The 26467-nt window shown below is 40.2% G+C and overlaps 2 protein-coding genes across 3 annotated transcripts; both read right to left on the reverse strand.

The window, feature by feature from the left end:
• Positions 1-7628: 7628 nt before the first annotated feature.
• On the reverse strand, positions 7629-10475 carry kcne4 (potassium voltage-gated channel, Isk-related family, member 4). The gene is made up of 2 exons (XM_049724747.1): positions 9950-10475; positions 7629-9527 (listed from the first exon to the last, which is right to left on the reverse strand). The coding sequence occupies exon 2, from the start codon at positions 9498-9500 to the stop codon at positions 8967-8969; it is 534 nt and encodes a 177-aa protein (XP_049580704.1). The 5' UTR covers positions 9501-9527; positions 9950-10475; the 3' UTR covers positions 7629-8966.
• Positions 10476-10622: 147 nt separating this feature from the next.
• On the reverse strand, positions 10623-26235 carry acsl3a (acyl-CoA synthetase long chain family member 3a). 2 transcript variants are annotated; one of them, XM_049724737.2, is made up of 15 exons: positions 26063-26235; positions 22389-22813; positions 21374-21551; positions 18681-18790; positions 18351-18489; positions 16597-16747; positions 16105-16228; positions 15962-16033; positions 14402-14541; positions 13959-14131; positions 13509-13583; positions 12666-12854; positions 12202-12316; positions 11985-12142; positions 10623-11906 (listed from the first exon to the last, which is right to left on the reverse strand). In XM_049724737.2, exons 2-15 carry the CDS (start codon positions 22761-22763, stop codon positions 11749-11751), a joined length of 2157 nt encoding a protein of 718 aa, XP_049580694.1. In that variant the 5' UTR covers positions 22764-22813; positions 26063-26235; the 3' UTR covers positions 10623-11748. The 2 variants fall into 2 exon arrangements, with proteins under 2 accessions (XP_049580694.1, XP_049580695.1); XM_049724738.2 differs by lacking the exon at positions 26063-26235 and adding an exon at positions 22886-23030.
• Positions 26236-26467: the final 232 nt, after the last annotated feature.

A 26467-nucleotide genomic window follows, 5' to 3' on the forward strand; every position in this document is an offset into this window, starting at 1 on the left:
TGTCTTGGAAGATTAGTCTCCTTTCTGAGTTGGAGGAGGGTTGATTAAAATTTGCATGCTCGTCGTGATGGAAGAGGAACATTAGTCTATTAGTTTCACTGGATTTTTTTTGTCGTCTTACATGACGAAAGTGGAGGGGGACGGATCGTTGTCCTTCTGAATCTGCGGGGGAAGTGTCCCCCCTTGTCCCCAATGTCATCTGCGCCTATTCGTCTGTCACACACACCCCCTCATCATTTCATTTCAGTAAAGAGAAAAGTCCATTGTCACATTTTATATTAGATATTCACTTTGACATGATGCACCATCTCGTTTCACATTCTCATAACAATGATGGTGGTCGAACACATAGAGAGTAGAAAGTGTTTTATTCGTATTGCCGTCACCAGAATGAGACCCAGTATTTTTTGTCTGACGTCGTATTGATGCCCAGGCAGCTCAAGAGAAAAATGACTGCAATTCAGTTGAGTCACTGAAGGGGGAGAGAAGTGCAAGCAGGGGTGGGTGTATGTTGATGCTGAGGTGTGATGTGATTGCAGAAGAGGCACATGCATGTATGCTAAAGCGGCATGATTCTCTTGCTGAAATAGTACTGCTCACTTTAACTTGCATTGAATAGAACTTTTATTGACATTGTTTTATCTTATTTAGATTAAATTGCCATAATCAAGTTATAAATATAAAATTTAACACCTGTTCAGTCGTGGGCATGTCTTGCTTCGTTTGGACATTTAAAGAGGTGATGAAATGACTCTAATACTTTATCACTGCCTGAAATTCCTGGTGGACGATCATGTGGATAAAATTTCCCTTGTGGGTGTTCTGATTTTGAGTGATGATGGAAACCAAGGTGAGACATGTTGAACTCACTCACTCACTCACTCACTCACTCACTCACTCACTCACTCACTCACTCACTCACTCACTCACTCACTCACTCACTCACTCACTCACTCACTCACTCACTCACTCACTCACTCACTCACTCACTCACTCACTCACTCACTCACTCACTTTTGCTTCAACTTGACTTCTGCCTGGTGCACAGCTGGTATCCATGGAGATCAGAGATGGTTCTCAGGATGGATACGCCCCTGCGGGAGCAGTTTGCTTGTGTTGTGTAATTGGCTGTGCGGCATGAGGTGGCACATATACTCACACAATTATTACTATAGTTTCACTCTGAACAAGTGGAACTGGTAATAATGGTATGACAATGCCTCAACAGCCCATGGAGATTTCCAGTACTTGGACTAAGATCAGAAAAATTGGAGGCTTGTGATAGGAATTATGCCAGGAAGTAGATCAGTAACAACAATCATGCAAGTGGTGTTACTCTGAGATGTCTGCTGACAATGTAAAACAAAAAGAATAACTCGAGTATGGAAATTTTTTTAATTAATCAATCATTATGAGCGGTACCCAAATTATTGAACCACACCATTCTTTTCTGGCACCTTATTGCTGAGGTACTAGAGTCCAGTAACTAGACTGTAATGAAGTGATGCCTAAAGTAAAGGATGAAAAGAGACCTACATAAAACACTTCTGTTCTCAAACAGAGCACAAAATAAATAAAGCTTTTTAAACTCAAGGCAATGTGTTGAAGAAATGTTGAAACTCATGTCTTAAAATTAACATAATAAAAACGTATTGTGGTTCAGAATATGAATGGATGGGTGGATGGATTGAAGGAACATATTTGCTCCAACCAGGCAAAAGTAACAGTAAAAGGATGTTTCATTATCCTGGAGTGTGCTATTATGTAGACATTTTTCTGAAGCAAACATGCAGCAGCAATTCTTCTCAAGCAGCCTTTTTATTTTTTATTTTTTTTAACAAAAAGCTAAATCCTTGATGTCCACATCCTCCACAAACTACTCTAGATAATGTTTTTGCTTTTACTATCCATCGAGTACTGTGTCTGCTTTAGGCTTGAGTGCATTCATGGCCAAAACCAATGGCACCCGAATCAGATTTGGCTGTTTTTTTTTTTTCCTCAGCTTTTTTGTTTTTTTCTTGTTAACAAAAGAAATAATACCTGGATACTGAAAAAAATATCCTGGGGCAAGTGGTGCATTATTCCACAGAAGCACTTGGGGGCCATTGTTTTTGGCCATGACTGTATGATGTGCTGACGGTATCACAATTAGTCAAGAGTCATACCCCAAGTGTATGAATAATTTAGCGCTCGACTATACAATCCATCCATCCAACCATTATCTGTACTGCTTTGTCCCCACGGGGGTCGCGGGCGTTCTGGAGCCTATCCCAGCCGTCATCGGGAAGTTGGCGGGGGACACCCTGAACCGGTCGCCAGCCAATCGCAGGGCACGCAGAGACAAACAACCATCCGCACTCACACTCACACCTAGGGGCCATTTGGAGTGCTCAATCAGCCTACCAAGTATGTTTTTGGGATGTGGAAGGAAACTGGAGTGCTCGGGGAAAACCCACACGGGCACGGGGATAATTTGCAAACTCCACACAGGGAGGGCCAGAGGTGGAATCGAACCCACACCCTCCTAACTGTGAGGCGGACGTGCTAACCAGTACACCACTGAGCCGCACCAGCTTTAAATGATATGTTGAAAAAATTCTGTCATTGCTAAAGACTGTTTTATCTCATTACCAAGGAGATAAAGTCTGGATTCACGACTTTGAATCAATACTTAAAAATGTCATCTGATTTGCTTAATCCTTTTAAGAATGTGGGAGCAGGGACAGCAGACACACATGCATGCACTCAGTGGAGAAATTATTTTAGACACTAACTCCCTTGTGACTGAGCTAAACTTTGATAGTGCGCTTCCTGCTTGGTGCTAATTAGGCGGATGATGATCACATTACATTATTCTCTTTTTAATGAGACTTGCATGTTATTGCTGATCTGCAGTGCAATATCAGGAAGCACTAAGAGAACTAACTGACAGCTTTTCCAGCAATATTTGCAAGGGATATTTATGAGAACCAATGTGTATTTCTAAATCCACAAACTCCTGTATGTAAGGCAAGTTTAAAGCAAGGTCTGCGATAGGATAGCAGGTAGGTTATGAGGATGAGATCCCTATTTTCGTGCCCAGTGAAAGTCAAGTTGATCCCTGAAGGAGCTCTCCTCATTCCCTTTAAATTCGTCACAGGGGAGATGCATGGTCTACATGTCAGAAGCACTCGCTGTAGTCCGTGCAGTAAATTGGTGTGCACAAAGTATGTTTAACAGCAACAAGTGCTTTACTTGCAGAAGATGTCAAATTGGCCAATGCAAAGTCAGCACTTGGAGACCTCTTTGAACTCCTGTCTGTGTTAGACCACCAGTGCCACCATCTACACCTGGTTTCACGTTGTCTATAGTCTAGCCTATTTTCTGTTAACAAGTTAGTGGTGCTGGTGGTGTGTAGAAGAATCATTCTCAATCCGCCCAGAACTCCCACCGAGGCAAAGAAGTGCCCGTCTTTTCAGCGAACATGCACTTTTCTACAAAAATAAGACCGCAAGATTGGTCATTACACAGATATCAATCTACTATAAAATGTGCAATTATGGAATTTTGCAATGAGAGTGTAACATGAACAATTTCACAAGGGCAGAAACTTGAATGTGATGGGAAATTAAAATGATTTCACAGTCATGCTATTTGCAAAATGAGCCCGTCCAAAAAAATACATAAACAGGACAAAACATCATTGTATTTGACTTTAAAGTTGACATAAGAACTTTACTTTTACAATAATTACATGCAGATACGAGTGACTCTGGACAATCGAATGTGATATTGTTAAACCAGGTAAAGGGTTGGTTATTTGCTGTGGGATTTGGTTTAAAATTATGACCAAATGGGCATTTAAAATAGATAGAATGCATAAGAATCAAACATCTTTGTTTCACTATAAAAGCTTAACAAAGTACCCTGGGCATGTTTTGGTCAACTCAGAAAATAGCGACACCATTTCCTTTTTTTTTCTTGCATCTTAACAGTGAACGACAGCTTAGCTCATTAGTGAGTAAAGCAAAATTGGCAGGAAGGAGCAACACCGCCCACAGGCTTATTTAAGCTTGAGACCTCAGCGGCAAACAAATCGGCAATCAAGTATTTTAGGGCCTGGGTCGGCTTTATTAGTCAGTCACACCTTTGCGCTTGACTTTAGTTACATGCAGTTATAAAACGAACAGCCCATGCGGTAGGTGACTTTTCATAAAAGGACTTTCTTCCTTGTGTGTGTGCGTGCAACAATTGCAGCAGATGGAAATTTGGTTGTAATTCAACCAAAATACTCACTTTTACCATCTCTCTGATGTATTAATATTCATGGCCATTCTATCACTAAGCTCACACTTTAATCAATAGGGAACAAAAGGCTTTTCGATTTTTGCAGCTCCAGACAGGTATGTTTTTTGTTTTTTTTTGGGGGCCAATATGGCTCTTTGAACATTTTAGGTTGCCGAACCCTGGTCTAGTCAATGGCAGGGGGCCACCATTTGAGATACTTTTTAATTAATTTGGAATATGAGCTTCAACTGGTACTTTAAAATGTTTGATTTATTATACAAGCTCACATGACTCCTGAGGGAGAAAGGAAGCAAAAGCTTGTGAAGTGAAGCAGTAACAAATTGTGTGGATGTGCATATGTGTGTGTTAGGCACACAGACCCCTCCAATGATTCCCATTGGGGGACACTAATAACAAGCTTTCTGCGTAGGAGGTGCTCTGTGTGTCCAGTTAGCTACTCTCACCCTTCATGCTCTTCGTCCTGAGAAAATCTCTTGTACTTTCTGTCCTTGTCCAATTTTGCACACTCCCTCCCGCCTCTCTCTCTCTGTCTCTCTGTCTCGCTCGTCTGTCTATCTGTCTCTCTGTCTCTGTCTCTCTCACTTTCTCTCTCTCGCTCTCTCACACACACATGCACACACTTACCTCCCCCCCCCCCCCCCCCCCACACACACACACAACTGTAATAGTACAGTAAGAGGACACACTACAAACTCAGCAGTGCTTCGTATCTTCCTTGTAGAGGCTGATTTAATGTACTTCTGTTGGTGTGTGTGTGCGTGTGTGTGCACGTGGGTGTGTCTTCACTGGACAATGTGCGTGTCCATGTTCTGCATGAATTATTCAGTGGTGTTTATGTCAAAGAGAAAATAGGATGTTGAATGCTTCAATGAGTCCAGATCTGTGCCACTCTGCTTGGGTGCCTACAAGAGGCATAGAAAATGTAATTCCTCTTAGTGTGCGCTACAGCGGCCTCATTCGTATCAGGAACGAGGACGTGTGAGCAGCAAGATCACAGCATGGCAGTGCATTGTGTCATGATTCGGATGTGAAGGAGATGTCCCCAGTGGAGCTTGATAATCTGTCTGAGGGTAGCAACGTGTTCATCACTGATAAGAGAGAATACATTTTCACTTGACAGCGTAAATGTGATCAGCTTGTCAGATTCTAACAACAGAAGACAGCTGACGGGAGAAAGAAATTAATGTGACCCAATGAAATATTCTTCCTGTGAAGTCATGAAATGTCATGAAATACTCTTTAATAGAAAATATAAAAAGCTGAGTACGTTTTTGACGTTGTGTGCCACAGTTGTATTTTGCAGAAAATGTGTATTCAATGATCAAAAGAAGCTATTATCTAATTTAATTAATATATTTTAAAGTTGAGGATTTCACATTAATTCCAAGATTAAACTCAGGTTAATATCTGCAAGAAAATGGCAGAAATAGAAGAAGAGAAATGTGATTGAGATCAAATATAGAAAATTAATCAATGGTAGTATTGGTTAATTAGTTGCGAAATGTATTTGCTTGACATCACTAACATACAGAATCTCATCCAGCTGTACAACTCATTCAACAATATTTTTTTAAATTATGCTGTTTCCTGTTGTAAGTCAAGTTACACTGGTGCATGTTACATTTTCCTAACAACCACAAATAAAAACAGAGATTGAGCCAATTTCTTCAGTTGGCAAAAGGCATCTCTTGCCTGAGGCATCGCTTGCCAACTGTCCATGCATTTTCTTGGCCTGTCAAGGCAATTATTCTTTCCATATATCACAACAAAGGTGTTGCGTGTGCTCCCTCTGGACTGCTGTTTGTGTTGGCGTGACAAGCTGTCTTTGTAGTGTAGTGTAGTGAGACCGAGAGCCTGACAACCAATACACTCCCTGGCCACAACATTAGGTTTGCTCACGCAAAAAAAAAAAAAAAAAAAATCCCTGTATATCCGGAAATGTCGCCTATACCAAGAGAATAATGTTCGTTTTCGAGCGTTTTTTTTTTTTTTGTAGTGTTATTGTTAATTGAATGCTAGTATGGCTCGCCTCTGGGGACATGTCCTGTGGTTTTCTTGGGACCGTTGGACAGGAAGGGGCCCTTGCACAATGTGTGTGTGTGTGTCGGGGTGGTCTCTGGGGCAGCATTCCCAGTAACCATGCAGTCAGAATATATGCATTTCTATTTGTTCAGAGGATTTATGTATGTAGGTGTGCATGTCTTTTTTTTACATTTGTCTTATTACTGTGGTTTGTTTTGTTCTTTTCATGATGATTATTACTATTATTGTTGTTGTTTGTATATTTGGGTATTTGTGAAGCTTTTTTATGTGTGAAAGGTGCTATCCACGAATAAAGTTTGACTTGACCTGACTTTGAATGTCCAATACTCGCGGCTGTAAGTGAACAGACACGACTAAATGACGCTTCATGAACCAGTTGTTGTATTCTTTGGCTCCTCTAGATGGCAATGTTGGTTTAAAGTGTGAGTTTTAAGAAATGGCAAGTCGTGGGCTTTCACTTCTTCAATGAACAGAGAGTGCCAACTAGAGGTCTAAGTAAACACAACAATGGGTTCATGAATCATCTTGAAGCTTCATTTGCCTATCATTACCTGATGCCATTTAAGGACACACTAAGTTTGTACAAGGTGTTTGTTATGGACAGTTATGAACAGTTCTTGATCACCATTAACAGAACACTCGTCAGATTACGCTTTGAGGAGGATTTCCTTCCACTTGCACTATTTCAGGTCTCACCGTTCATTGCCCACTTGACTGCACTGGAAGACCCTGGCAGAAAGAGGGAGTCCCTACCAGCACTGCCTCAGGCTCTTTCATGAGAGATGACATTCCAACCCAAGACCTGTCAAAGTCTCTTGACTTCAGCTGCCACCCAGGTCTCTAAGCATCCAACAACCTTGGCATTTAAACTACACTATACTGTTACCTTGCATCATTATCTTTATGAAGACGGTGTGAACTGACCAGGCTGTTGAGATTCAGCCCTTTCTAACTGCTTTGCAACATGTACTGTGTATATTTTCTCTGCTTTGCTTGGAATAATGACGTGTAGAAGGTTAGTTCCAAAAATAACATGGACACATCTTTCCTCTCCGTTGACCCTCATTCGATTTATATTTGGTTCATTGAATAACTGCTAAAATACTACCTCCTATTGGTATGATGGTGTATAACAACAAAACGAGAGCACTCCAGCTCTCTCTTAAGTATTGTAACAAGTCAAAAAATTTGTTTCCCTTACCATTTAAATCAAGCCTTATATGGTGATAAATACTAACATTCACAATGTATACTATAGTGAGCATGCAAATTTACACCACAGATGATCAGAGCACATATCAGGAAGAAAAAATCGACATTTACTGACAGTCTATTAAAAATCTTTCAAGTGCGTTCCAGGTGCATTTCAGCTCTAGAGCATAAAAGAGAAAAGGAACAAAATGCAGTTTTAGTCCACTGAGCCAAAAGAAGATGGCCGGTTCGTTAGTTATCCTGCAGGATGAGTCATCACCCCAAACTAGAGGGGTTTGCAGAGAGGGAAGGCATAGTTTTTTCAGAAAATTATACATTTTCATCCAGCTCAGTGGTGTTTTTACATAAATGGGGCACAAACCACTTAGGAAGGCAGCCAGAGCAAATGGATGTCTTATGTTCAAACTTCCGATGACTCTTTCATTAAACACGTACTAAACAGCACAGACAATGAATACAATCGATACAGCACAAGAGAACTGGCTTTACGGTAAGCACAGCAGAATGGCTTGTTTTTCTTGTGCACTACCCCACAACAGCATTATTAGGATAAGTGAAAATCTGTTTTGCACATTGGTTACACAATTAAATCACCAGTCTGCATATATATTGGAATGAAAAAAAAAAGTATTAACAGTTCCCCTCCAAAGATCCATTCTCTCGTTGTGGTGAAGCACTTATCAGTGATAATAGTCAACATAAAATGGCCTCATTTATTTTACTGTCACAGGAATAATTTCAGAGCTGATGCGTGTAGGTAATGCTACACAATACAAATAGATGTAGCCGACCAAAATGTATCCCAAGAGAGGATTACTTATTTATCATCCATTCATTTTCCAAGTCTCTTGTCACAGGTGAGCTGGAGCCTATTCCAGCTGACGTTGACCGAGTACAGGCAGTAATGGTAATACATCCTCGACAGGTCGCTATGGTACCGAGTTTTTGTTGTCATTTTTCATACTGTTCATAACAAATGAACTTGGCATTTTCTTCTATAATTCTTTAAATATTTTATCATCCATCCATCCATCCATCCATCCATCCATCCATCCATCCATCCATCCATCCATCCATCCATCCATCCATCCATCCATCCATCCATCCATCCATCCATCCATCCATCCATCCATCCATCCATCCATCCATCCATCCATCCGACACATCCCCCACATCACCCACTCCTCCATCCACCCATCCATCCGTCCGTCCGTCCGTCCGTCCACCATCCATCCACCCACCACAAATAAAAACTGCATTTTTATTACTTTTACTTAAGTACTTTGGTTGAATCAGAAGGCCCACTTTTACCAGAGTATTTCTTTGAACACAGTGATCTGTCCTTAAGTGTGTGATTATCTTTGGTTCTTGTCTTTGCAAACCCCCATGACAAGGTTTCGTGCGATCCTTCCTTTCCTTTGTTTTCAGCTGGACTCCTCCCGTCTGTTCTTCACTGTCACCTTGGGGGTCTCATCCGGACTCTCCCCGCTGCCGCTGTCCGACTCCTCCTCCTCGATGGCCACGCGCGTGTCCGCAGAGGAGCACAGAGAGCTGACACTACTTTGCTCCGTGCAGAGCGCGCACGCGAGCGGAGAGGGCAGCGCGCCCTCATGGCGAAGATGTCCGAAGGGGTTGCCGTGGTTACCAGAGAAAGGCAAAGCCAGGTTCAACGAGCGCACTCCCGTGACGGCCTCCCCCGGGAAGCAGAGGCTGTGTTTCTTGGGGAGCGTGCCCCACTCCCGCTTCTCCTCCTCGTGCACGAGGCGTGTGAAGATGTTGGTCCTCCTCTTCTCCTTCCTTTTGGAGTGGAAGTAGCCCAGCATGATTCCACAGAGGAAGACTCCGTAGAAAGAGATGACGATTAAAATGTACAAGTAGGCAGTCCCGCTGCTTTGCCCCGCCTGTGCGTGAAGAGGACTGTGTGTGGAAGACTGGGTGGAGTTCTCCAGGTGCTCCATCTTGTCTCAGAAGCCTAAGTTGGTCAACTAAAGAGAACATTATGTTTTCTGATGTTAGTGACCAGTTATCTGATGCCGCCAGAGAATTTGAGAGAATGCGTAATTTGCAGAGAACAAATTTTATACGTTATATAAAATTCAGTAAGACTGTCATTCAAAGAGTTTTGGAATTGATTATACTGTCAATTTATTCAATGGATTGATAACTCCTACACACAATTTTTACAATACTATTAGTAGTATAAAGTACATAAAGAGAAAGAGCACCATCTGGTGGATGACGCATCATTTTATCTATTGATGACCTGTCTCTACCTATTTCATATTATACTGTTCGTTATTTGCTCATTAAGTATTGCATGAAATAAAACAGCAGTCAATACAGATTCAAAATAATGTTCATATAAATTAATATCAATGATCTTTAAACACAGTAAATATTAACTCACCAGAGGTCAAATCTCATGAGCTTTCAATGACCAGCGTGTAACTTCTTGGAGCTCTTCCTGGAGTTTGGCAGATGTTCTCCACGGATTAAATTATTTATACAGTCACCACCCCCAACCGCGAGTCACGTGGAAGGGGCTGACTGTTTAACAAAGCTTGTGTCTGTGCCTGTGGAAAGCTTAACAAAACACAGAAAAACTTCCCAAGTCCCTAGAATGGCCATTTACCATCGACAACTTCTATGAGACAATTATATTTTCAAAATCATGGTCACATCAGGCTGCATGACAGTGAAACGTATTAGAGCAGGGATGGACAACTTAAATGCTAACATAATTTTTTTATCATTGCTACTGGGGGCCAAATAGGAGACACTTCCTAAACAGAGAATTTGGTTATTTATATTTAAAATAGCATTTTCATCAGACATCTGAAAATCCAATCAGTCCGTTCATACCAGAGATATGAGAGAACAGCTAATACTTTCTTTTTTTTTTCTCATTGTTTTAAGGAGTTTAAAATTATTTTAATGATTTTTGCAGCGTAAAAAGCAGTCTTTCAACAAATGTATCATTCAAGTTTGGAACAAAACTTTCAATTTCTTCATTCTTTCCACCACCTGAAAGATTCCAGTGATATACCAACTAGGTTCTCAAATTACATTTGAAGCCCACAGTCAGATTCCTTTTTATTTCTTTTCAATTTTTACAAAGAAAAAAAGAAATTGTAAAATAAATACAGGTTATTCTTGCAAGCGACGTCGCCATTTACAATGGCACATCGTGATAAAAATACTAATTTTAAGTCATTACATATTATTTGGAGAACACCTACAAAGAAAGAAAACCCTACCAAAGGTTATAAAAGTTTATCGTGGTCCTTACATGTACTGATTAAGTTTAATTCTCAGACTGTCCTCATATCTTAGATGCACTGGAGTTATTTCACTGGAAAATCATGTTCGCTAAAGTGTTCATTCTTGGTGTTTAAAGAATTTTGGCCATCAAATGCCTTTCTTGGCTAGGAATTAGACATGCTCATGTTTGCACCATTGATCAAAATGACGCTGCTTACAGAATACTGGGAAATACATAAATAAATGAAGTCTGGAGTGTGTGTTCAGAACATTGGAAGGTACACTTCGTATCGTTGAGCAGACTAAACAGTCCATCTGTTTCCGCCATTAATATAATCAATGCCATTAGGTGCAAACCAGTGCACTTCATAAAACATCCATAACATCGTGCTAGAAAAACATCTTAAAAATACTCCATTCAAATGTGCAATTATTCTGTGCTTTTGGAATCAACATGCGTATCATGCTTGACAAAAATACCACAATCCATTTGTAACATATTAAATAAATTTTCAGGCCAAGAGGACAAAAGACCTAGCGTCTCCTGACCTGCAGGATGGACAAAATTATAACCTTGAGATTAAAACAAATTAAAAATGAACAAACAATTCTGCGACAAAAAAATGTGTGCAATCAAATGCAACAGAAAACATCTTGCTGAGAAACTCAAGCGAGTTCAACAGACAACATCTTAGCACACACACAGCAGTCTGTTTCGTAACTCCCATCTGAAACAATAAAACACTAGACACAAAGGTCATACACGTGGACAATCGAGGATAAGGCAGAAGCATACAAATCGTTTGCACTTTCTGGAAACTATGTCTACAGTAGTCAATCATGCTGCTTTAGTTCAGCTATAAATTCAAGTAGGAGGTGGATAAAAGTTATAAACAACCCACCTAATAAGGGAATTTTGCAGATTTCTGCTTTGTGCATGGACTGTCACTTTCCATTGTACATCCTTGCAATCTCGTTCGAATAATGTTTTTCCAGCTCCTTTCGCTTGAGCTTGAATGCATCAGTCACTAGTCCCATCTCAGGAGTCCACATTTCTGGGCTCAGGTAGATCTTGCGAGGAATCTCAAAGCGCTCGAGTTGGGCTGAATGAAGACAATGATATATCATCAGCACACAGCTCGGGAGAAAAATGAACTTTTCTGTGTCTTGAGTCTTCCTACCTGTTAGAGCGGCCTCTGTGATGATCTTAAGCACCAGCTCTTCTATCACCTTGTTGTTACAAAGCTCTTCCCATGAACCGTTGATGCCATATTGGTCAGCCAGAGATTGTAGCTGCTTCTGATTTGGGACCATGAAGGCTATCGCGTATGTCTGATCACTGCAGCAGGAGAACAAGTCAAAAACATTCCTTAATTCATTCATTGCATTGCAGCTTACCTTTTGGCATAGGCACAGATGTTGTCAACCAGAAAGCAATTCTTCAATATGGCTTCCACTTTTCCCAGGGAGACGTATTCTCCCGCCTGCAGCTTCACAAGATCTTTTTTACGATCTGGAATGACAGGTAGAACGGTTTTGGAACATTCATTGGCGTGTATATTTTCATTTAGCAACACGTCCAAAACACTCATTATTACTTTATTAATCCTTATCAAATTTTCGAACCTGTGGTTTAGATGCATTTATTACTGCAGAGGAACAAATGGACAAAAAAGAGCAAGTGGTGATTGATATATTTTTGTTGTGATATAAATAAGCAAAAGAGCATTGTGTGTACTGTACACTATTTTCTGTCCGCTAAATCTGTAGTACGTTACGTTGGTTCCATCCATCCGTCCATTATCCAGATCACTTAAATAACTTAAAAAATATCTAGTTCTTTTACCCTCCCTTTAGCTCACCAATGATCTTGAGGCATCCGTCTTCATGAAACTCTCCAATGTCTCCAGTGCAGAACCATCGCTGGCCATTCTCATCCACAAAGAAGTCACTTTGTTCCCCCCGATTCTTAAAGTATCCCATTGTTACGTTGGGTCCACCAATTATAATCTCTCCTCGTGGGTATGGCTTGTCATTGTGTAGGTAGCCCCCTGAGATCACAATGTAAAAATTCATGACTGTCTTTGCGAATGAAATACATAAATACTGACAACAAATGCAAAATCCTGCTCCTAAAGCAAGTGAGCCATAGACTTGGCTTTATTTAAATTTTTATATCAATATTTAGCAAGATGATACCTTGGTATAAAATGTGTTCAATGTCCCGGTATCAAAATTTAGCGAGATGATACCTTGTATAAAATGTGTTCAATTTCCACAGTAATTAAAAAAATATGCTTCAGGAATTTTTATTTTTTTTTAATTTTTAAGAATTCAATTTATCCTTGAGGCCCACACTTTAGGTAGGGTGCAACATGGCTCTAGCAAGTTGTACAGAGATCCTGTACAAAAAAAATAAAAGTAATCAAGGATAGTCTAATGGCACAAAATGAGATGAAAGTCTTTTTGATCAGTCTGTTCAAATGTAGTAAAGTTTTTGTGCAACTCTAAAGGAATTTTTGTTGTGGTTGTTTGACCCACAGAGCATTTGACTTTGGGAGCTTCCACTTTATTGCTATGGAGACAGTTTGGTAACTTTTGACCACTATTTGCGTGTGAGATTGAAATAAAGGACAGCGACACTGTGTACGTGCATTTTGGCGGGGCCGGGGTTGGCATTTTCTGACCCGAATAGCCTCACTCACCCTCTACCCAGTCTTTGAGTTTGATCTCACAGCACACAAGTGGCCCTCCCACTCGCCCAGAGCTGTAATCCCAAACTGAAAAAGATAAGATACACACATGTAGACACAAAAAGGAAGTGCACTCGCACGAGCAACAAGTTTCAATACCACAATGTGATGACCCTCTGACCTTATGGCAGCCCCAGCCCAGAGGAATGTCCAAACCAGTGGGCTGCAGGCTGTGGTTAATTTCCAAACTAAGTTGGTAAGAAAGACATTCCAAAAAGTTGTGAGTCAAAACTAATTGATAGACTTAAGTAATATGTGTCACTGCAGTGTCATCTGGGAAAATTTCAAATGTTTCATTAGTCATGTATTTTGTAATCGTGTCCTCTAAACCGAGAAATATTTATCGTCAATTGTTATATTTTCATTTTGCATGAATGGTTGACTTGAGATTATTTTACTTACCCTCGCTAACGGTCCCAGCTCCACAAGTCTCTGTCAGACCGTATCCCTGACCCACAGAGCAGCAGAAACACACATTCATGAAACGTTGGGTGGCAGCGGACAGAGGGGCTCCACCTGAAAATAACACTCGTACACGTCGTCCGAGAAGTGCACGCACTTTTCTGAAGACCAATCTGGATAGGCAAATAGAGATAACTGTTAACATTGATTTAAAAATGTTTCTTAGTATGTAGCTTTGACACTGAAATGGATTGTGATGCTTCTTATAAGGCAGCGCAGTTCTAAAATCACTGCGAACAACCACAGTGGTCAATGTGAGCCTTACTATATTTGTGGAGGCTGAATTATTGACATGGCTCTCATAGTATTTGATCAAAAAAATATATCCAAAAATTTGTTAAGCATTATTAGTAAGACGTGCTTCAGAAGAAACTCATACGTACGTGTCACACAGGGGTGTGTTGTAACCTTTGCTGAGCTGATCCAATTTGTAGTAGTAGGCAAGAGTGAAGAGTGTTTGCTGGACAAAGTTCATCTCCTCAACCTTGGCCATCACATTTTTATAAATGCGATCCATGATCTCCTGTCATCAAGTGGTGTAGGGATGGAGTTTAGACAAGGACAGTAGTGATGTGATGAGTGCTTATGACCATGAGTTAGTGTGAGAACAAGACAGAAAAGAACATTACAACAACAACAAAAAATACAGCTGGCTATTACAGGGATGGGCAAATAGTGGTAAAAACAAAGCAAAAAAAACAAAACATTATTAGGGACAAAAACTTTGGATGGAAATTTACAAACCAATTATCTGAACTACAGTGGACCGTTGCATACTCACGGTTTGACAGTTGTAAATTCGTTTATTTGCTTTTTTTTTTGAATATTGAAGGTTATTCAGTGTAATTTAAGAATTTTTGTCAACCCAAAAATTCCAGTGATTTTCAATGGGTCTCAATTATACATGGATTTATATTGTGTGTGTGTGTGTGTGTGTGTGTGTGTGTGTGTGTGTGTGTGTGTGTGTGTGGGGGGGGGGGTCTACACTGTATAATTTTAAATTGTAAAATCAGCACCCAACCCTAGATGGCAGTCACAACTTAGTAGCACTGGGTCTTATAGAGCACAATAATACTAGAATGTGCAAAGGACTGATTTTTTTTGCAGATTTGGAATGACACATCACCTGAGTTAAATAAAAACATGAGTGAGTTGGTGCACAAAATAAGTCTTTGCAATAAAAGTTGGTTTGATGTTCAGCATTTTGAGCTAACCTTCCTAAGTTATAAATTTAATGAATTTGCACTAGGAAAAAAAAACAATTGTATGTTTTTTTTAATGTTCAAGCCCTATGTTGTTGAAGCCTGATTGTTTTCTTCAAAAATGACTATTTTATCCATATTTAAAATTGCATTTTTGTCATTCATCACATTAGAAAAGGTGTGGCCCTATGTGCTAAAGAATTGAGCCCCCATTAAGTTGCCCATCCCAGGGTTAGTATGTCATGTTTGCGTGCAAAGCAATGGCAGTGGGAGAGGAAGTGTGCACAAGCCCGCTGTCATATCACGGCAAACAATTTTCTATGAGTCTCTGTGATGATGCATGTGAGCGAATGTGCATTTCGTGGGGATGACCACACGGGGCTTTCTCACGTTCTCTTCACAGCTGTGAATGGTTCCAGAGACTGAGGGCCTCTGCCCTTTGCTCTGCGACCACTGGGAGATGGGGGGGGGGGGGAGGTTTTGTTGTGTATATGAGTGTGCTGAGGCAGAAAGAATACAGTGGGGAAAAGCATGTCGCCTGGAACTTGCCTGTGTGTAGAAACGCTATTGATATTCCCCATCCATCCTCAAATCCTTTTCCTTAACGGTTATTACTGTTTGGGGTTATGCAAGAGCTGGAGCCTACCCCAGCTGGCAAAAGCTCTACTACACTACACACAGATTGAGAATGTGGCAATATTTCTTCTTTACATGACATCCAACAAGATGATGCGCACTTACAGGGACAGCTGCCATTATAGTGGGCTTCAGGATGGTGATATCCCCTTTGGTGCCTTTCTTGATCTTAGTTGACTGTGAGTATAAGATTAGAGGAGACATTTGCAGTTTCACAAGTGACAAAGTGTTGTGACAAGTGACCATACCTGGTCAGACAGAGTCTGAGGTGAAGAATAGCCAATCCTACAACCGTGAGTAATACACACGAGCTCGGCACTCAGCTCCAGTACGTGAGCCAGGGGAAGGTAGCCAATATAAGTGTCTCTCTCGCTGTAACCAGAATATTTAGCTCAAGTTATTCAATTACCGTATTTTCCGGACAATAAGTCGCAGTTTTTTTCATAGTTTGGCCGGGATTGCGACTTGACACAGAGGATGAAAATTTCGATGGATTTAATGATTTGGAGTAACACGGACTGTTCGATAAACTTGTTATTTATGTTATAGTTATTTTATATATAGTTTATAGTTATATAGGCCTGTGGAATAATTGGAACAATTGTCTTAAATGATACTCATGGCCAATGGCACTAAGATAGTATTGCATCCAAACATAAGAGTCGATAAAAACTGTGCACCTCAGGTTAGGTGTAAGACAGTACTGAACCCAAACATAAGAGACGATAAAAACTGCACACCCCAGGTTAGGTATCCGCTCAGCCAATCCAGTGGTGGCAGCCATAATGTTGCTATGGGAGATCATGGCACCTTTGGGAATACCTGTGGATCCACTTGTGTACATGATGACTGCAATGTCAGAAGCTGTAGGCTGATTTTGCCCACAATTTGCTGTAATGAAAACAAAACACTATATATTCAAAGGAACGTTGGAAAAGTTGAGTCACAGAAAATAATAAGTAGTTAGACTTTACACTCCATGCATGCAGAACATCATGAAGAGATTCTTCGTTCTTTGGATATGGTAATACCAAGTCAGTCTCCAATAAATCTCATCTTGAGATGTATTTTCACTGTAACATTGTGCGAACAGTTTCAAAAAATCAACATCTTGGTCAGATCCTACTAGTCAGTTGAAATAGGAAATTAGAATCACCAGTGGCTAAAACCAAACATGGCAGAGTTTCTACTTTCCGGAACTGGATTGGACAACTCTGGAAATAACATTACCCATTTTACTGTTGTCAAACATGCCGGATCAATTACACAATCAATAAAAAAGTAATGATGACGTGCACTTTCGCCAAAGGCATGGATGACTCAGATGTGCTAGAAGATGTGTCACTCTGGGATATGGAAAAGCCCTAAATTCCTCCGATTGAATGCCTCTAATTAGATGGCAGTTTGATATACAAACCAAAATAATACATAAGCACAGCTGGCCATAAAAAAAACTTGATGAAAGACCGCAAGGTCCTCTCTTTTTCCTCACATGACATGTAGGCGTTAGTGCTCTAAAATTGATGTCATGTGAAGTGACCGCTTGCAGACTGTGTAAACAAAGCTGCCCTCCCATCCTGTGCTCCATCCACATTTTCTGATCCCAACCCCCCCTATTCTATATACTACATACGAATAAGAGTGCAAAACCATTGGAATGCCTACGAAAAAAGAAGGCAGAGAGGATCTTTTTTTTCCCCTTAGCCATCTATATCGCTCTTAATCTCACACAGATGTGTACACTTCCTAATTCACATGACCAACCATATTGATTTTGTATGCTTTGAAAGTATCAGTTAAGTGTGTGTATGTGAGTACCGTATTTTCCGCACTATAAGGCGCACCGGATTATAAGGCACACCTTCAATGAATGGCCCATTTTAAAACTTTGTCCATATATAAGATATACACATTTGGCCCACGGGCCGGACTTTGGACACACCTGCTGTAGTGGCTCAATATTGGTCCATATATAAGGCGCACCTGATTATAAGGCGCACTGTCAGCTTTTGAGAAAATTTGAAGTTTTTAGGTGCACCTTATAGTGCGGAAAATATGATAATTTAGAAATACATGCAATCCGTATTAGTGCTTTGATAGCTAACACTGAGAAAAGTCGACTCAGCAACAGCAAAATTAACAAAAGGGCCAATAATTATACGTACGTAAGACTGCAATTACTTTCAACAAATAACTGGAGATAGAAGTTCAGGAAAGATGCCAGTGATTTAATTTAAGACATTAATGGGGGAACTGACACCATGACGATTTGGGTTATGAGAATGACATGTCCCAGATCATTAGGGTTACGCTTTGTGTGGGATTATCATTTAGTGGAGGAAAACGTGACTGTTGTCATCAGCTCGCACCGCACACATGCTCTTAAGTCACTTACTGACACTTTATTGCAATTCTGCCATTTCCCATGTATCCGTTTTTGGGCTGCCGTTGAAATTATTGCACCACAGACAAAATGGTCAACTTTACTACTTACCAGTTTTTGCTTTGTCGCCCAGCTTCAGCACATCGGCCATCGTGTGGACGCTAATGCCACTGCGATAGCCTGCCGATGGGGTCGGAGTGTTGTCCACTACTATGATACACCGCAGCTTTGGAACTTTAATTAGAATAGCCTGTCACACATGGATATTGTAGTGTGATTCGAGTTCGGCGAGTTATGCATGGGATGTTCTTGTAAATATCCAGATAAATGGGGGAAATCATTATGTTAGAGCTGTAAAGTAACAATTATCTTTTGTGGAGGGATTTTGCTTGTGTCCTGTATCACTAATTCATTGCCAGAGTGACGTTGATGTTTTCTAACCTTGAGTCTGGTCTCCAGGAGCTCTCTGCTGGTGATGATGTGCGTGATTTCTGTCTCATTCAGTCCGTGAGCAATGGCTGGACCTCCCAGTGTTGAATAGAAAGTAGCCACTGCAGAAAAAAAAAAAAATAATAATCATAATAAAAAAACGTGGCATATAAGAACATTTGTAGTCAACCTCCTGCAGCATTGCTCTTGCTCCCCTCTTTTTAGATATTTCAATAATAAGCAGATTGAATGGTTTAGAATCAAATACTGTGTCATATTGTGTTGTAGTGTAACTTAACAGCTTCCTTATGTCGAATTTCAAAAGTTACTGATAACTTCATGCACACAACTCTCTCTTTGGGCTGCACAACATTGAAAAAATTTGTGATATGCAATATGTTTTCGAATCCAGCGATATCGATATAATTGCAATATTTAACAATCTCCTAAAGAGATACATTATTATTGTCTAATGAAAACATTTTTTTCATGAGGAAAAATAAACATCTCAATATATTCTCAGCTAATGAATTGTAATTACTAAAGTTTTCAACTATTGGATGGTGTACATTTAAGTTTGCATCTGACTGGTCAAGTGTTCAACTATTGGATGGTGTACATTTAAGTTTACATCTGACTGGTAAAATTCAAACACAAGCATACAATTCCATATGAAATTTGTGTCTTCAATAATATGCATATTGCAGGGAATAATATTGAGATATTGATATTTCTTTAATATATTATGCAGTATAAAAATATACATGTACATATATGCAACACATTAGAACACAAAGCTTGAGTAACTCATATCGGCCAGCTATTTTGTATATAAGCATACAGGGACAACAGATTATCGCAAGACGACAGCCTGCCCCGAAGCTGACACTGAGACGACGGGGCTTGGTGACATTGCAGTCTTGCGTCATGGAGCAACAGTTATACTTCCTGCTGTGTGACATTGTGTATTAGGCCATGACACCTCCAGCCGTGAGATTGAGATTCAAAGCTGCATGTGTGACTTTTTTTGTTAAAGCAATGGAAGTTGTTTTCACCGTAAGGTTATCTTCAATTCGCTGCAACTTAAAAGTCAGCATTTCATCGACCTTTTAGACTTGAATAAAATAGTGCATGCTATACTTAATGCAGTATTACCAGTAAATAATGCTACTTAATCTAATGATCCTGCTTCACAAAGATAACACAGTACAAGCACATTTCTTTTCCATCACAAAAATCCACTCCATCGTGACGAGAGCACACACGCACGCGAACACACAGTCACACAGTGTGAGTTCACTGGGGGCCTTTGGCTGACTCCTTGATGGCTCTGTCAACATCAGATGCTCACGTAGACTCACTCACACTGACCATGACGCCATTAGCCTTCACTTGTTTGCCTCTCTTTCCTCCCTGCCGGTTCTTCCTCCCTCGCCCCCTCTCCAACCTTTAACTCCTCTCGACATGTTCACTTTCCACTGGGGTAGTTTGTGTGTGTAAGTGAGAAAGAACCTCTCTAAAGATGCTTTCTGGCTTGTGCTTGCGGCATATTTTCAGTGTGACAGTTTAATGGACCATAAACTAAAGAGCACAGAAAAAAAATGAAGGCTCCTTCAAAGAGAATTAAAAAATATTAATGAGTCTAAAGTGCAGATGGGAATACTTCCAATAAATAAAAACTATTTCCAACACAAAAGAGTAAAGATATGCAGGGTGCTGAGAATTTTCTTCTGGAGATTAGGTTGAAACATTCACCAATTCACACATTTCATCAAACGTTAATCTGCATGTTGAACATAGAACCGATGGTATCATCACACAATGGTATGTTCTATCTGATCATTGCTTAAGTGCAAGTGACATCAGTGTATGAAATAAATCATCAGGTTTCCAACTTTCCATCACAAAAAAAGAAAGATTTATAGTGACCAACTGGGGAACACTGCTTACTTATATAATGGAAGTTGGAACAGAAGGGACAAATTGACCTTATTCTGTCTTATCATTTTTTTGCACGCAGAGAATCACAATATGAACACACAAGCAACCCCCAACCCACACCCACACACACACACACACGTTAACATTTTCCCTTGAGAGTTTAAAGGGGAATCTTTATAACAAATACTATTTTAAGATTGCAAGTGCTATGAAACACATGGGAACTGAACCAGCCCCTGCACCATAGTCAGGCGGGTGAATCCTCATTATGAACTGATTTAGCATATTACATTAGATGCATATTTTCATAAAATGCATTCATAAATCAATGATTTTTTTCCCAGAAGAAAAAAAATCATTATTTTTCCTACTTAAATTCTACAAGAGTTAAAATGTATTTCATACAACGTGGAACATGCTAAGAGGGAAAATCCTTTAGAAAGCACAGGGTGAGAACCCAATATCAAAGTACAGAACTGCATTTATGTAAGTCTATGTCATATTCTTTACTATCAAAATGCATTTTTATTATAAGGGTAGGTTTACAATTCTAAGTATTTATAACTCCATTTTGAGAGCCGACGATAAATTTAGAGCTTGAAATAGAATGCACCATAAATACTGACCTAATTTAAAATTTAATAAGGGGCAACAGTTTTCCTGTTTTTATGTTCACAGACAAAAGCAGTATGCTTCAAAAGTCGCATAACCAGTTATCCAAAGTGACTGGTGCCCTTTTGCATGGTACAATTCACACAACTTACGTGTGAAATTCTGCATGAAGCAGGCCAAGGCGGCAAGCATCCATTCAGCCCGTGTCTCACAGAATATGGCAATGTTGTGTTTGGGTTTCTGCCCCAGTGCTGCCAGGCCACAGCCAAACTGGGTTGCTGCAGCGAGGGTCTCCTTATAAGACAGCCAGTGGTACTTCCCAAGAACCACCTACAGGAGCAAGACATCATCTATTTAACTTTATCAGACACCACAAAACTCGCAACGACAATTTAGCTATGCTTGATTTTTCAGGCTTCACTTATCCTTTCATTCATCCATTTTCTGAACCACTTTATCCTTGTGAAATCCAAACACTGACATATAACACGTTGTTGAGCCAACAGTGGCCTCTAGAGGTTGATTAGGCGTAGTGCACATTAAGGACAGTAAAACCTGTGTTAACTTAAAGCAACACATATTTAAGACGCGCTTTGAACAGATGACAGCAAACAAACAGTTGCAATGTAACTAAGGCAGCTATTAGGTGCTTGGAACAATTAAATTACTTTCCCTATTTTTTTTAACATTAACAGATGTGTCTGGAGTGATTTTAATTCTGCAAAGATGCACTGTATTTGTATTTTAAACATATATATTATTTTTCATTTTGTTTTTATTGTTTGTACATTATATGTGCTCTACATTATGTGCACCTGTTTTATATATATTACATATATTACAAGTGCTTAACCACATGGAGACCAAGTGCAGGCTGCTTACTATTTCTGTAATAAGTTGTATTCTTAAAGCAGGTCATTTTTACTGAAAATGAATCTTAAAGCAGGGCATTTTTACTCAAAATGATAAGTGGCCATCCGAGTAACTGATCCAAAAAGTTTGGAGATAGTGTGCATTTATAGAATAAAATAATAATAAAAAATCAATATTTTCTAACTTAGTAAACAGTCTTTCACGTTACATGTTCATAATCTCAAATAAGCTACTGCTAAATTTTGTTTATTGCATCACTTTGAAACTGTACTATACAACGACAGCAATGTTTACCTTCTTGAATTGCTTCCCGTTGCTCTGCTCCTCATTTTCCTCACTGATCACCTCTCTTGTACCGAGACAATCTCTGTGGGAGAATCTCATGGCTGCAAATTCAAACATCTTGGGCAAGGTGTCGAGTCCCGGGTAAACCGATTTCACCAGTCCCTTGGTAGCTTTCACTGCTCGGTAAGGTCCTTCATGTCGTCCCAGCACCGAATGAGCTTTAACTCTATTTGAACGTTCCTCCTCAGATCCGTATTGAACCTCTTTAGGTCTTGAGACCAACGTAAAAACATAGTAGGGAATGAACATGAAGAAGGAGTATATCGACACCGTGAGGTGGAAGACAAAGAGTAGTAAAGGGTTCAGATCTTCTTTTTGTTTCATCTTGATCTGGTTGTGTAGACGCTCAGCTCAAGAGTAGATGCAGACCAATCCTAGAAAATACATGAAAATTAACACACACCACATAAACAGTCAACCACCAAAACCAAGAGCAAATAATCTACTTGATATTTCACAGTTGCTTCCACCGCGCATCCTCATGAGGAATAAAGCGCATCATTGCTTCAAAAGAATACGCTGTAATAAAGACATGAAAGTAGTGACAAAACAAAGCTACAGCTAAAAAAAAGACATGAAAGAGATCAAGTTAGCTAATATAATTGAAAACTCAGGCGTGTGGACTGCCTGATCATGTTGGCAAATATAAGAGAGAGTGCGAGAAGGTTGAAACAATTGCTGTAAAATTCCTTTGTTATAAAAACTGTGTTTATTTTCAATTTATTTTCTACAACAAATACCCTGGCTGCAAATATGATGGGTTTGGTCTTTGGCTGAGATGTGTGAACACCATACCTACAGTTTAACCATGGTGGTGGAAACATCTTTCCTTGAGGCTGTTTTTATTTAGCAGAAACTGGGGCCAAAGACAAGGTGGAATTATGAACAGTTCAAAAGCACAAAACTGGCTTCAATTATCATCCATCCATCCATCCATCTATCCATCCATCCATCCATCTTCTGAACCGCTTAGTCCCCACGGGGGTCGCGGGCGTGCTGGAGCCTATCCCAGCCGTCAACGGGCAGTAGGCGGGGGATACCCTGAACCGGTTGCCAGCCAATCGCAGGGCACACAGAGACAAACAACCATCCGCACTAGCACTCACACCTAGGGACAATTTGGAGTGCTCAATCGGCCTACCAAGCATGTTTTTGGGATGTGGGAGGAAACCGGAGTGCCCGGAGAAAACCCACGCGGGCCCGGGGAGAACATGCAAACTCCACACAGGGAGGGCCGGAGGTGGAATCAAACCCGCACCCTCCTACTAACTGTGAGGCGGACGTGCTACCCAGTGTGCCACCGAGCCGCCTGGCTTCAATTATAAAACTTCCAAATATATATTAAATGGTGGCAGGTACTGCTGACCCAATTAAGCTGAGTTTGAATGTGAGTAGTCACTGGATTTTATGTTTATTTCAAAACATAGCCACATATGAGTTATAAGAGTGTGTGCACATTTGTCTAACCAAATACTTTCAGTTGTTTATCCTTGCCTCCTCTCAAAAAGGTTTTTAAAAATATATTCAATTGAGTTGTGCAGGTTTAAGATAACATAAATGGCGTAAACAGTTTTGAAATTATTTACTGGATTTTTTTTGTCCTGTATAAAAGAAATTGGCATTTGAACAGGGCTTGAAGCGATTTGTATACAAAGTAAATGTGATAAATTATGTTCTTATTGTAGCAATTACAAAGCTACAAGCGAACTGCATTACAGCCACTTTATCAACCAGAGTAGAAATGCTAAATACGCAGCTTGTTTAAGACAGACAAGCTGCTTGACTAAAGGTCAAAGCACGAAATTGTACCACAAGATTACATACGAAAGTTTGACCCTAATCTCTTGCCTTTCATGAAAAATCCTCTGTTTACAAGATGTGTTCATTCAATGGCCTGCTTTATACGTGCTCTTAATGGATTAATGAGAAATATTGTGACATAGTCTCAAAAAAGAGGGCTGTGTGCAAGCATGTGTGTTTGTGAGGGAAGGAATACTGTTTCCTATTGTGACTCTTGTGTTTTGTGCATCATTGTCCCATTACCCATTCAGCAAGTCTTGCAGAAATGTGAAAATGGTGGCCATAGTGACGAAAAGACAATTTGAACGCAAGAATCCCACCGGTTGGCAAGAGAGAGAATGTGTGTTAGTGTGCACATGTTACAGAGTAGCTTTAATTCTTAGATTATCTATAATGGAATGATGTGAGTGGATTTCATGCTGTATGTCAAACTGTCATGCTGAGTGAAGATTAATTACTTTGTTGTCAGTGGAACTGAAAATCCATCCTAAAATGCAGCAATGTAACAAAGAAGCTGCAGATAATATCAAGTGGCTGAAGGTTTCGAAGGTAATACGGGCTATTCGGTCCCCGTATGACCAATGCCAATTTGGCACACATTGGATTCTTGGATTCATTTTCAGTGAGGTTTGTAGTCCACCAAGGCCGCCCTAGAGCGTCACAGATTTTTTTTTCATAATCTTTACAGACATAATTTCTACTCAGCCAAGGCCACCGCTGAGGCGTTCTAATTTGATGACTTTCAGTATTACATCTCTGCTTTTTGCAGATGATGTGGTTCTTGGGCATCATCGAGCTGCAAACTTCAACTGTGACTTGAGTGATTCACAGCCGAGTGTGAAGCCATGAGTGGGATGAGAATCAGCACCTCTAATCTGAGATTGTGGTGTTCAGTCGGCAAAGGGTGGAGTGCTCTCCCCAGGTCTGGGGTAAAATACTATCATGAGTTCAAAATTCTTGGGATTTTATTCACAAGTAAGGACTGAATGGATACCGGAGATTGACATGCAGAGCAATTGATGCAGCACCTGCAAACAAGCAGCTTCCCTATCTGTCCTAATGTGTCTGTCGTGGTGAAGGAGTTCAACCAAAGATTTTACTGCGCAGTGATCGTTAATCCATTGTGATAAAAAGAGCACAAAGCGGAATTGGTGCTAAAATGTCGCTATCTTAACCATGCATTGTTTAATAATGTTAAGTGAAAGTATCCCTTCATCTATGTATGTTGTGTGCAAATAGTTCATAATGAAAGACAGAAGCAGAAACACATCCATAGCAACCACTACTGTACCGATGTTGTATGAGGACAGAAGTGAATTGAATGATGAAACCTGGAGAAGAGCAAGGAAAGTCTAACACTTGTCCTGTGTATTTTATTACGAATCATTCTGAGTTGGTCTCAAGTGGTGTTTAGCCAACACACCAACTGGTGTAATGACAGCTCATTTACCTGAATCAGTGAATAAGTAGCAGGCAATCATTATTTCTATTTTTGGGTTAAGACATGTTAGTGTTGAGTTATTACTCAGACACTGAAAATATAAAGAAACGATGGCTTTTTTTTTTTAATTGAATGAATGGTACCTAATGTGTAACACCCCACCATGTCGCAAAGCAGATTAGAAGCGCGTGTGTTTGCATTGGTGCATTCAAGCCCCGCATTACTCGTGCATGCAGTTGTTTATAGGGTAATAACAATCGCCACCCCCCCCATGCATTTCTTGTGCGACCCCCCCATAAAGACTGCAGTCTGGTGATGGGTCTGCCTGCAACTGAACGCACATCTGCGCATAGATAAGCAACACTGGAAAAGGAAAACTCACCTTTGAGTGCTGGTTGCAGTTAACGCAGTCTGGCTCTTCCCGTCATACAAGCACATACATGCAATTATTTCACGTCGTCTTTGCTGAACGGGTAAAAAAGAGGGGAGGGAGAGCGACTTTTGACGTACTATGATTGGACTTGGAGAAGTGGCGCGTGCTGACTGAGGGCAGGGCTCGACGGGCTGGATGAGAGGGAAGGAGGACTGGAGGAATCTATGGGTTACCTGCGGTCACATAAGCCAACAGGCTTTATTTTAGCCTGCATTCCATTTTAAAGTAATATAACGTATCTGTCATTTATCCATTTTGATCTTTGCAATGAAATGCAGGCTTAAGTGTATCACCTCAGTAGGTGCACGCATGTATGTAGGCTTCAATAGACATTTCCCAGGCACTTTATCCTTT

This window comes from Syngnathus scovelli, chromosome 7 (assembly GCF_024217435.2).
Source record: "Syngnathus scovelli strain Florida chromosome 7, RoL_Ssco_1.2, whole genome shotgun sequence".
In the NCBI taxonomy this organism is placed as follows: Eukaryota; Metazoa; Chordata; class Actinopteri; order Syngnathiformes; family Syngnathidae; genus Syngnathus; species Syngnathus scovelli.

Excerpts from the sequence above, each read along its gene's own strand:
- acsl3a (XM_049724737.2), bottom strand. The coding sequence starts at position 22,763 with ATGAAACAAAAAGAAGATCTGAACCCTTTACTACTCTTTGTCTTCCAC. Across the intron at positions 16,748-18,350 it reads GGGCGACAAAGCAAAAACTG|CAAATTGTGGGCAAAATCAG; the intron begins GTAAGTAGTAAA and ends TTTTCATTACAG. Across the intron at positions 16,034-16,104 it reads CTCAGACTCTGTCTGACCAG|TCAACTAAGATCAAGAAAGG; the intron begins GTATGGTCACTT and ends TTATACTCACAG.
- kcne4 (XM_049724747.1), bottom strand. The coding sequence starts at position 9,500 with ATGGAGCACCTGGAGAACTCCACCCAGTCTTCCACACACAGTCCTCTT.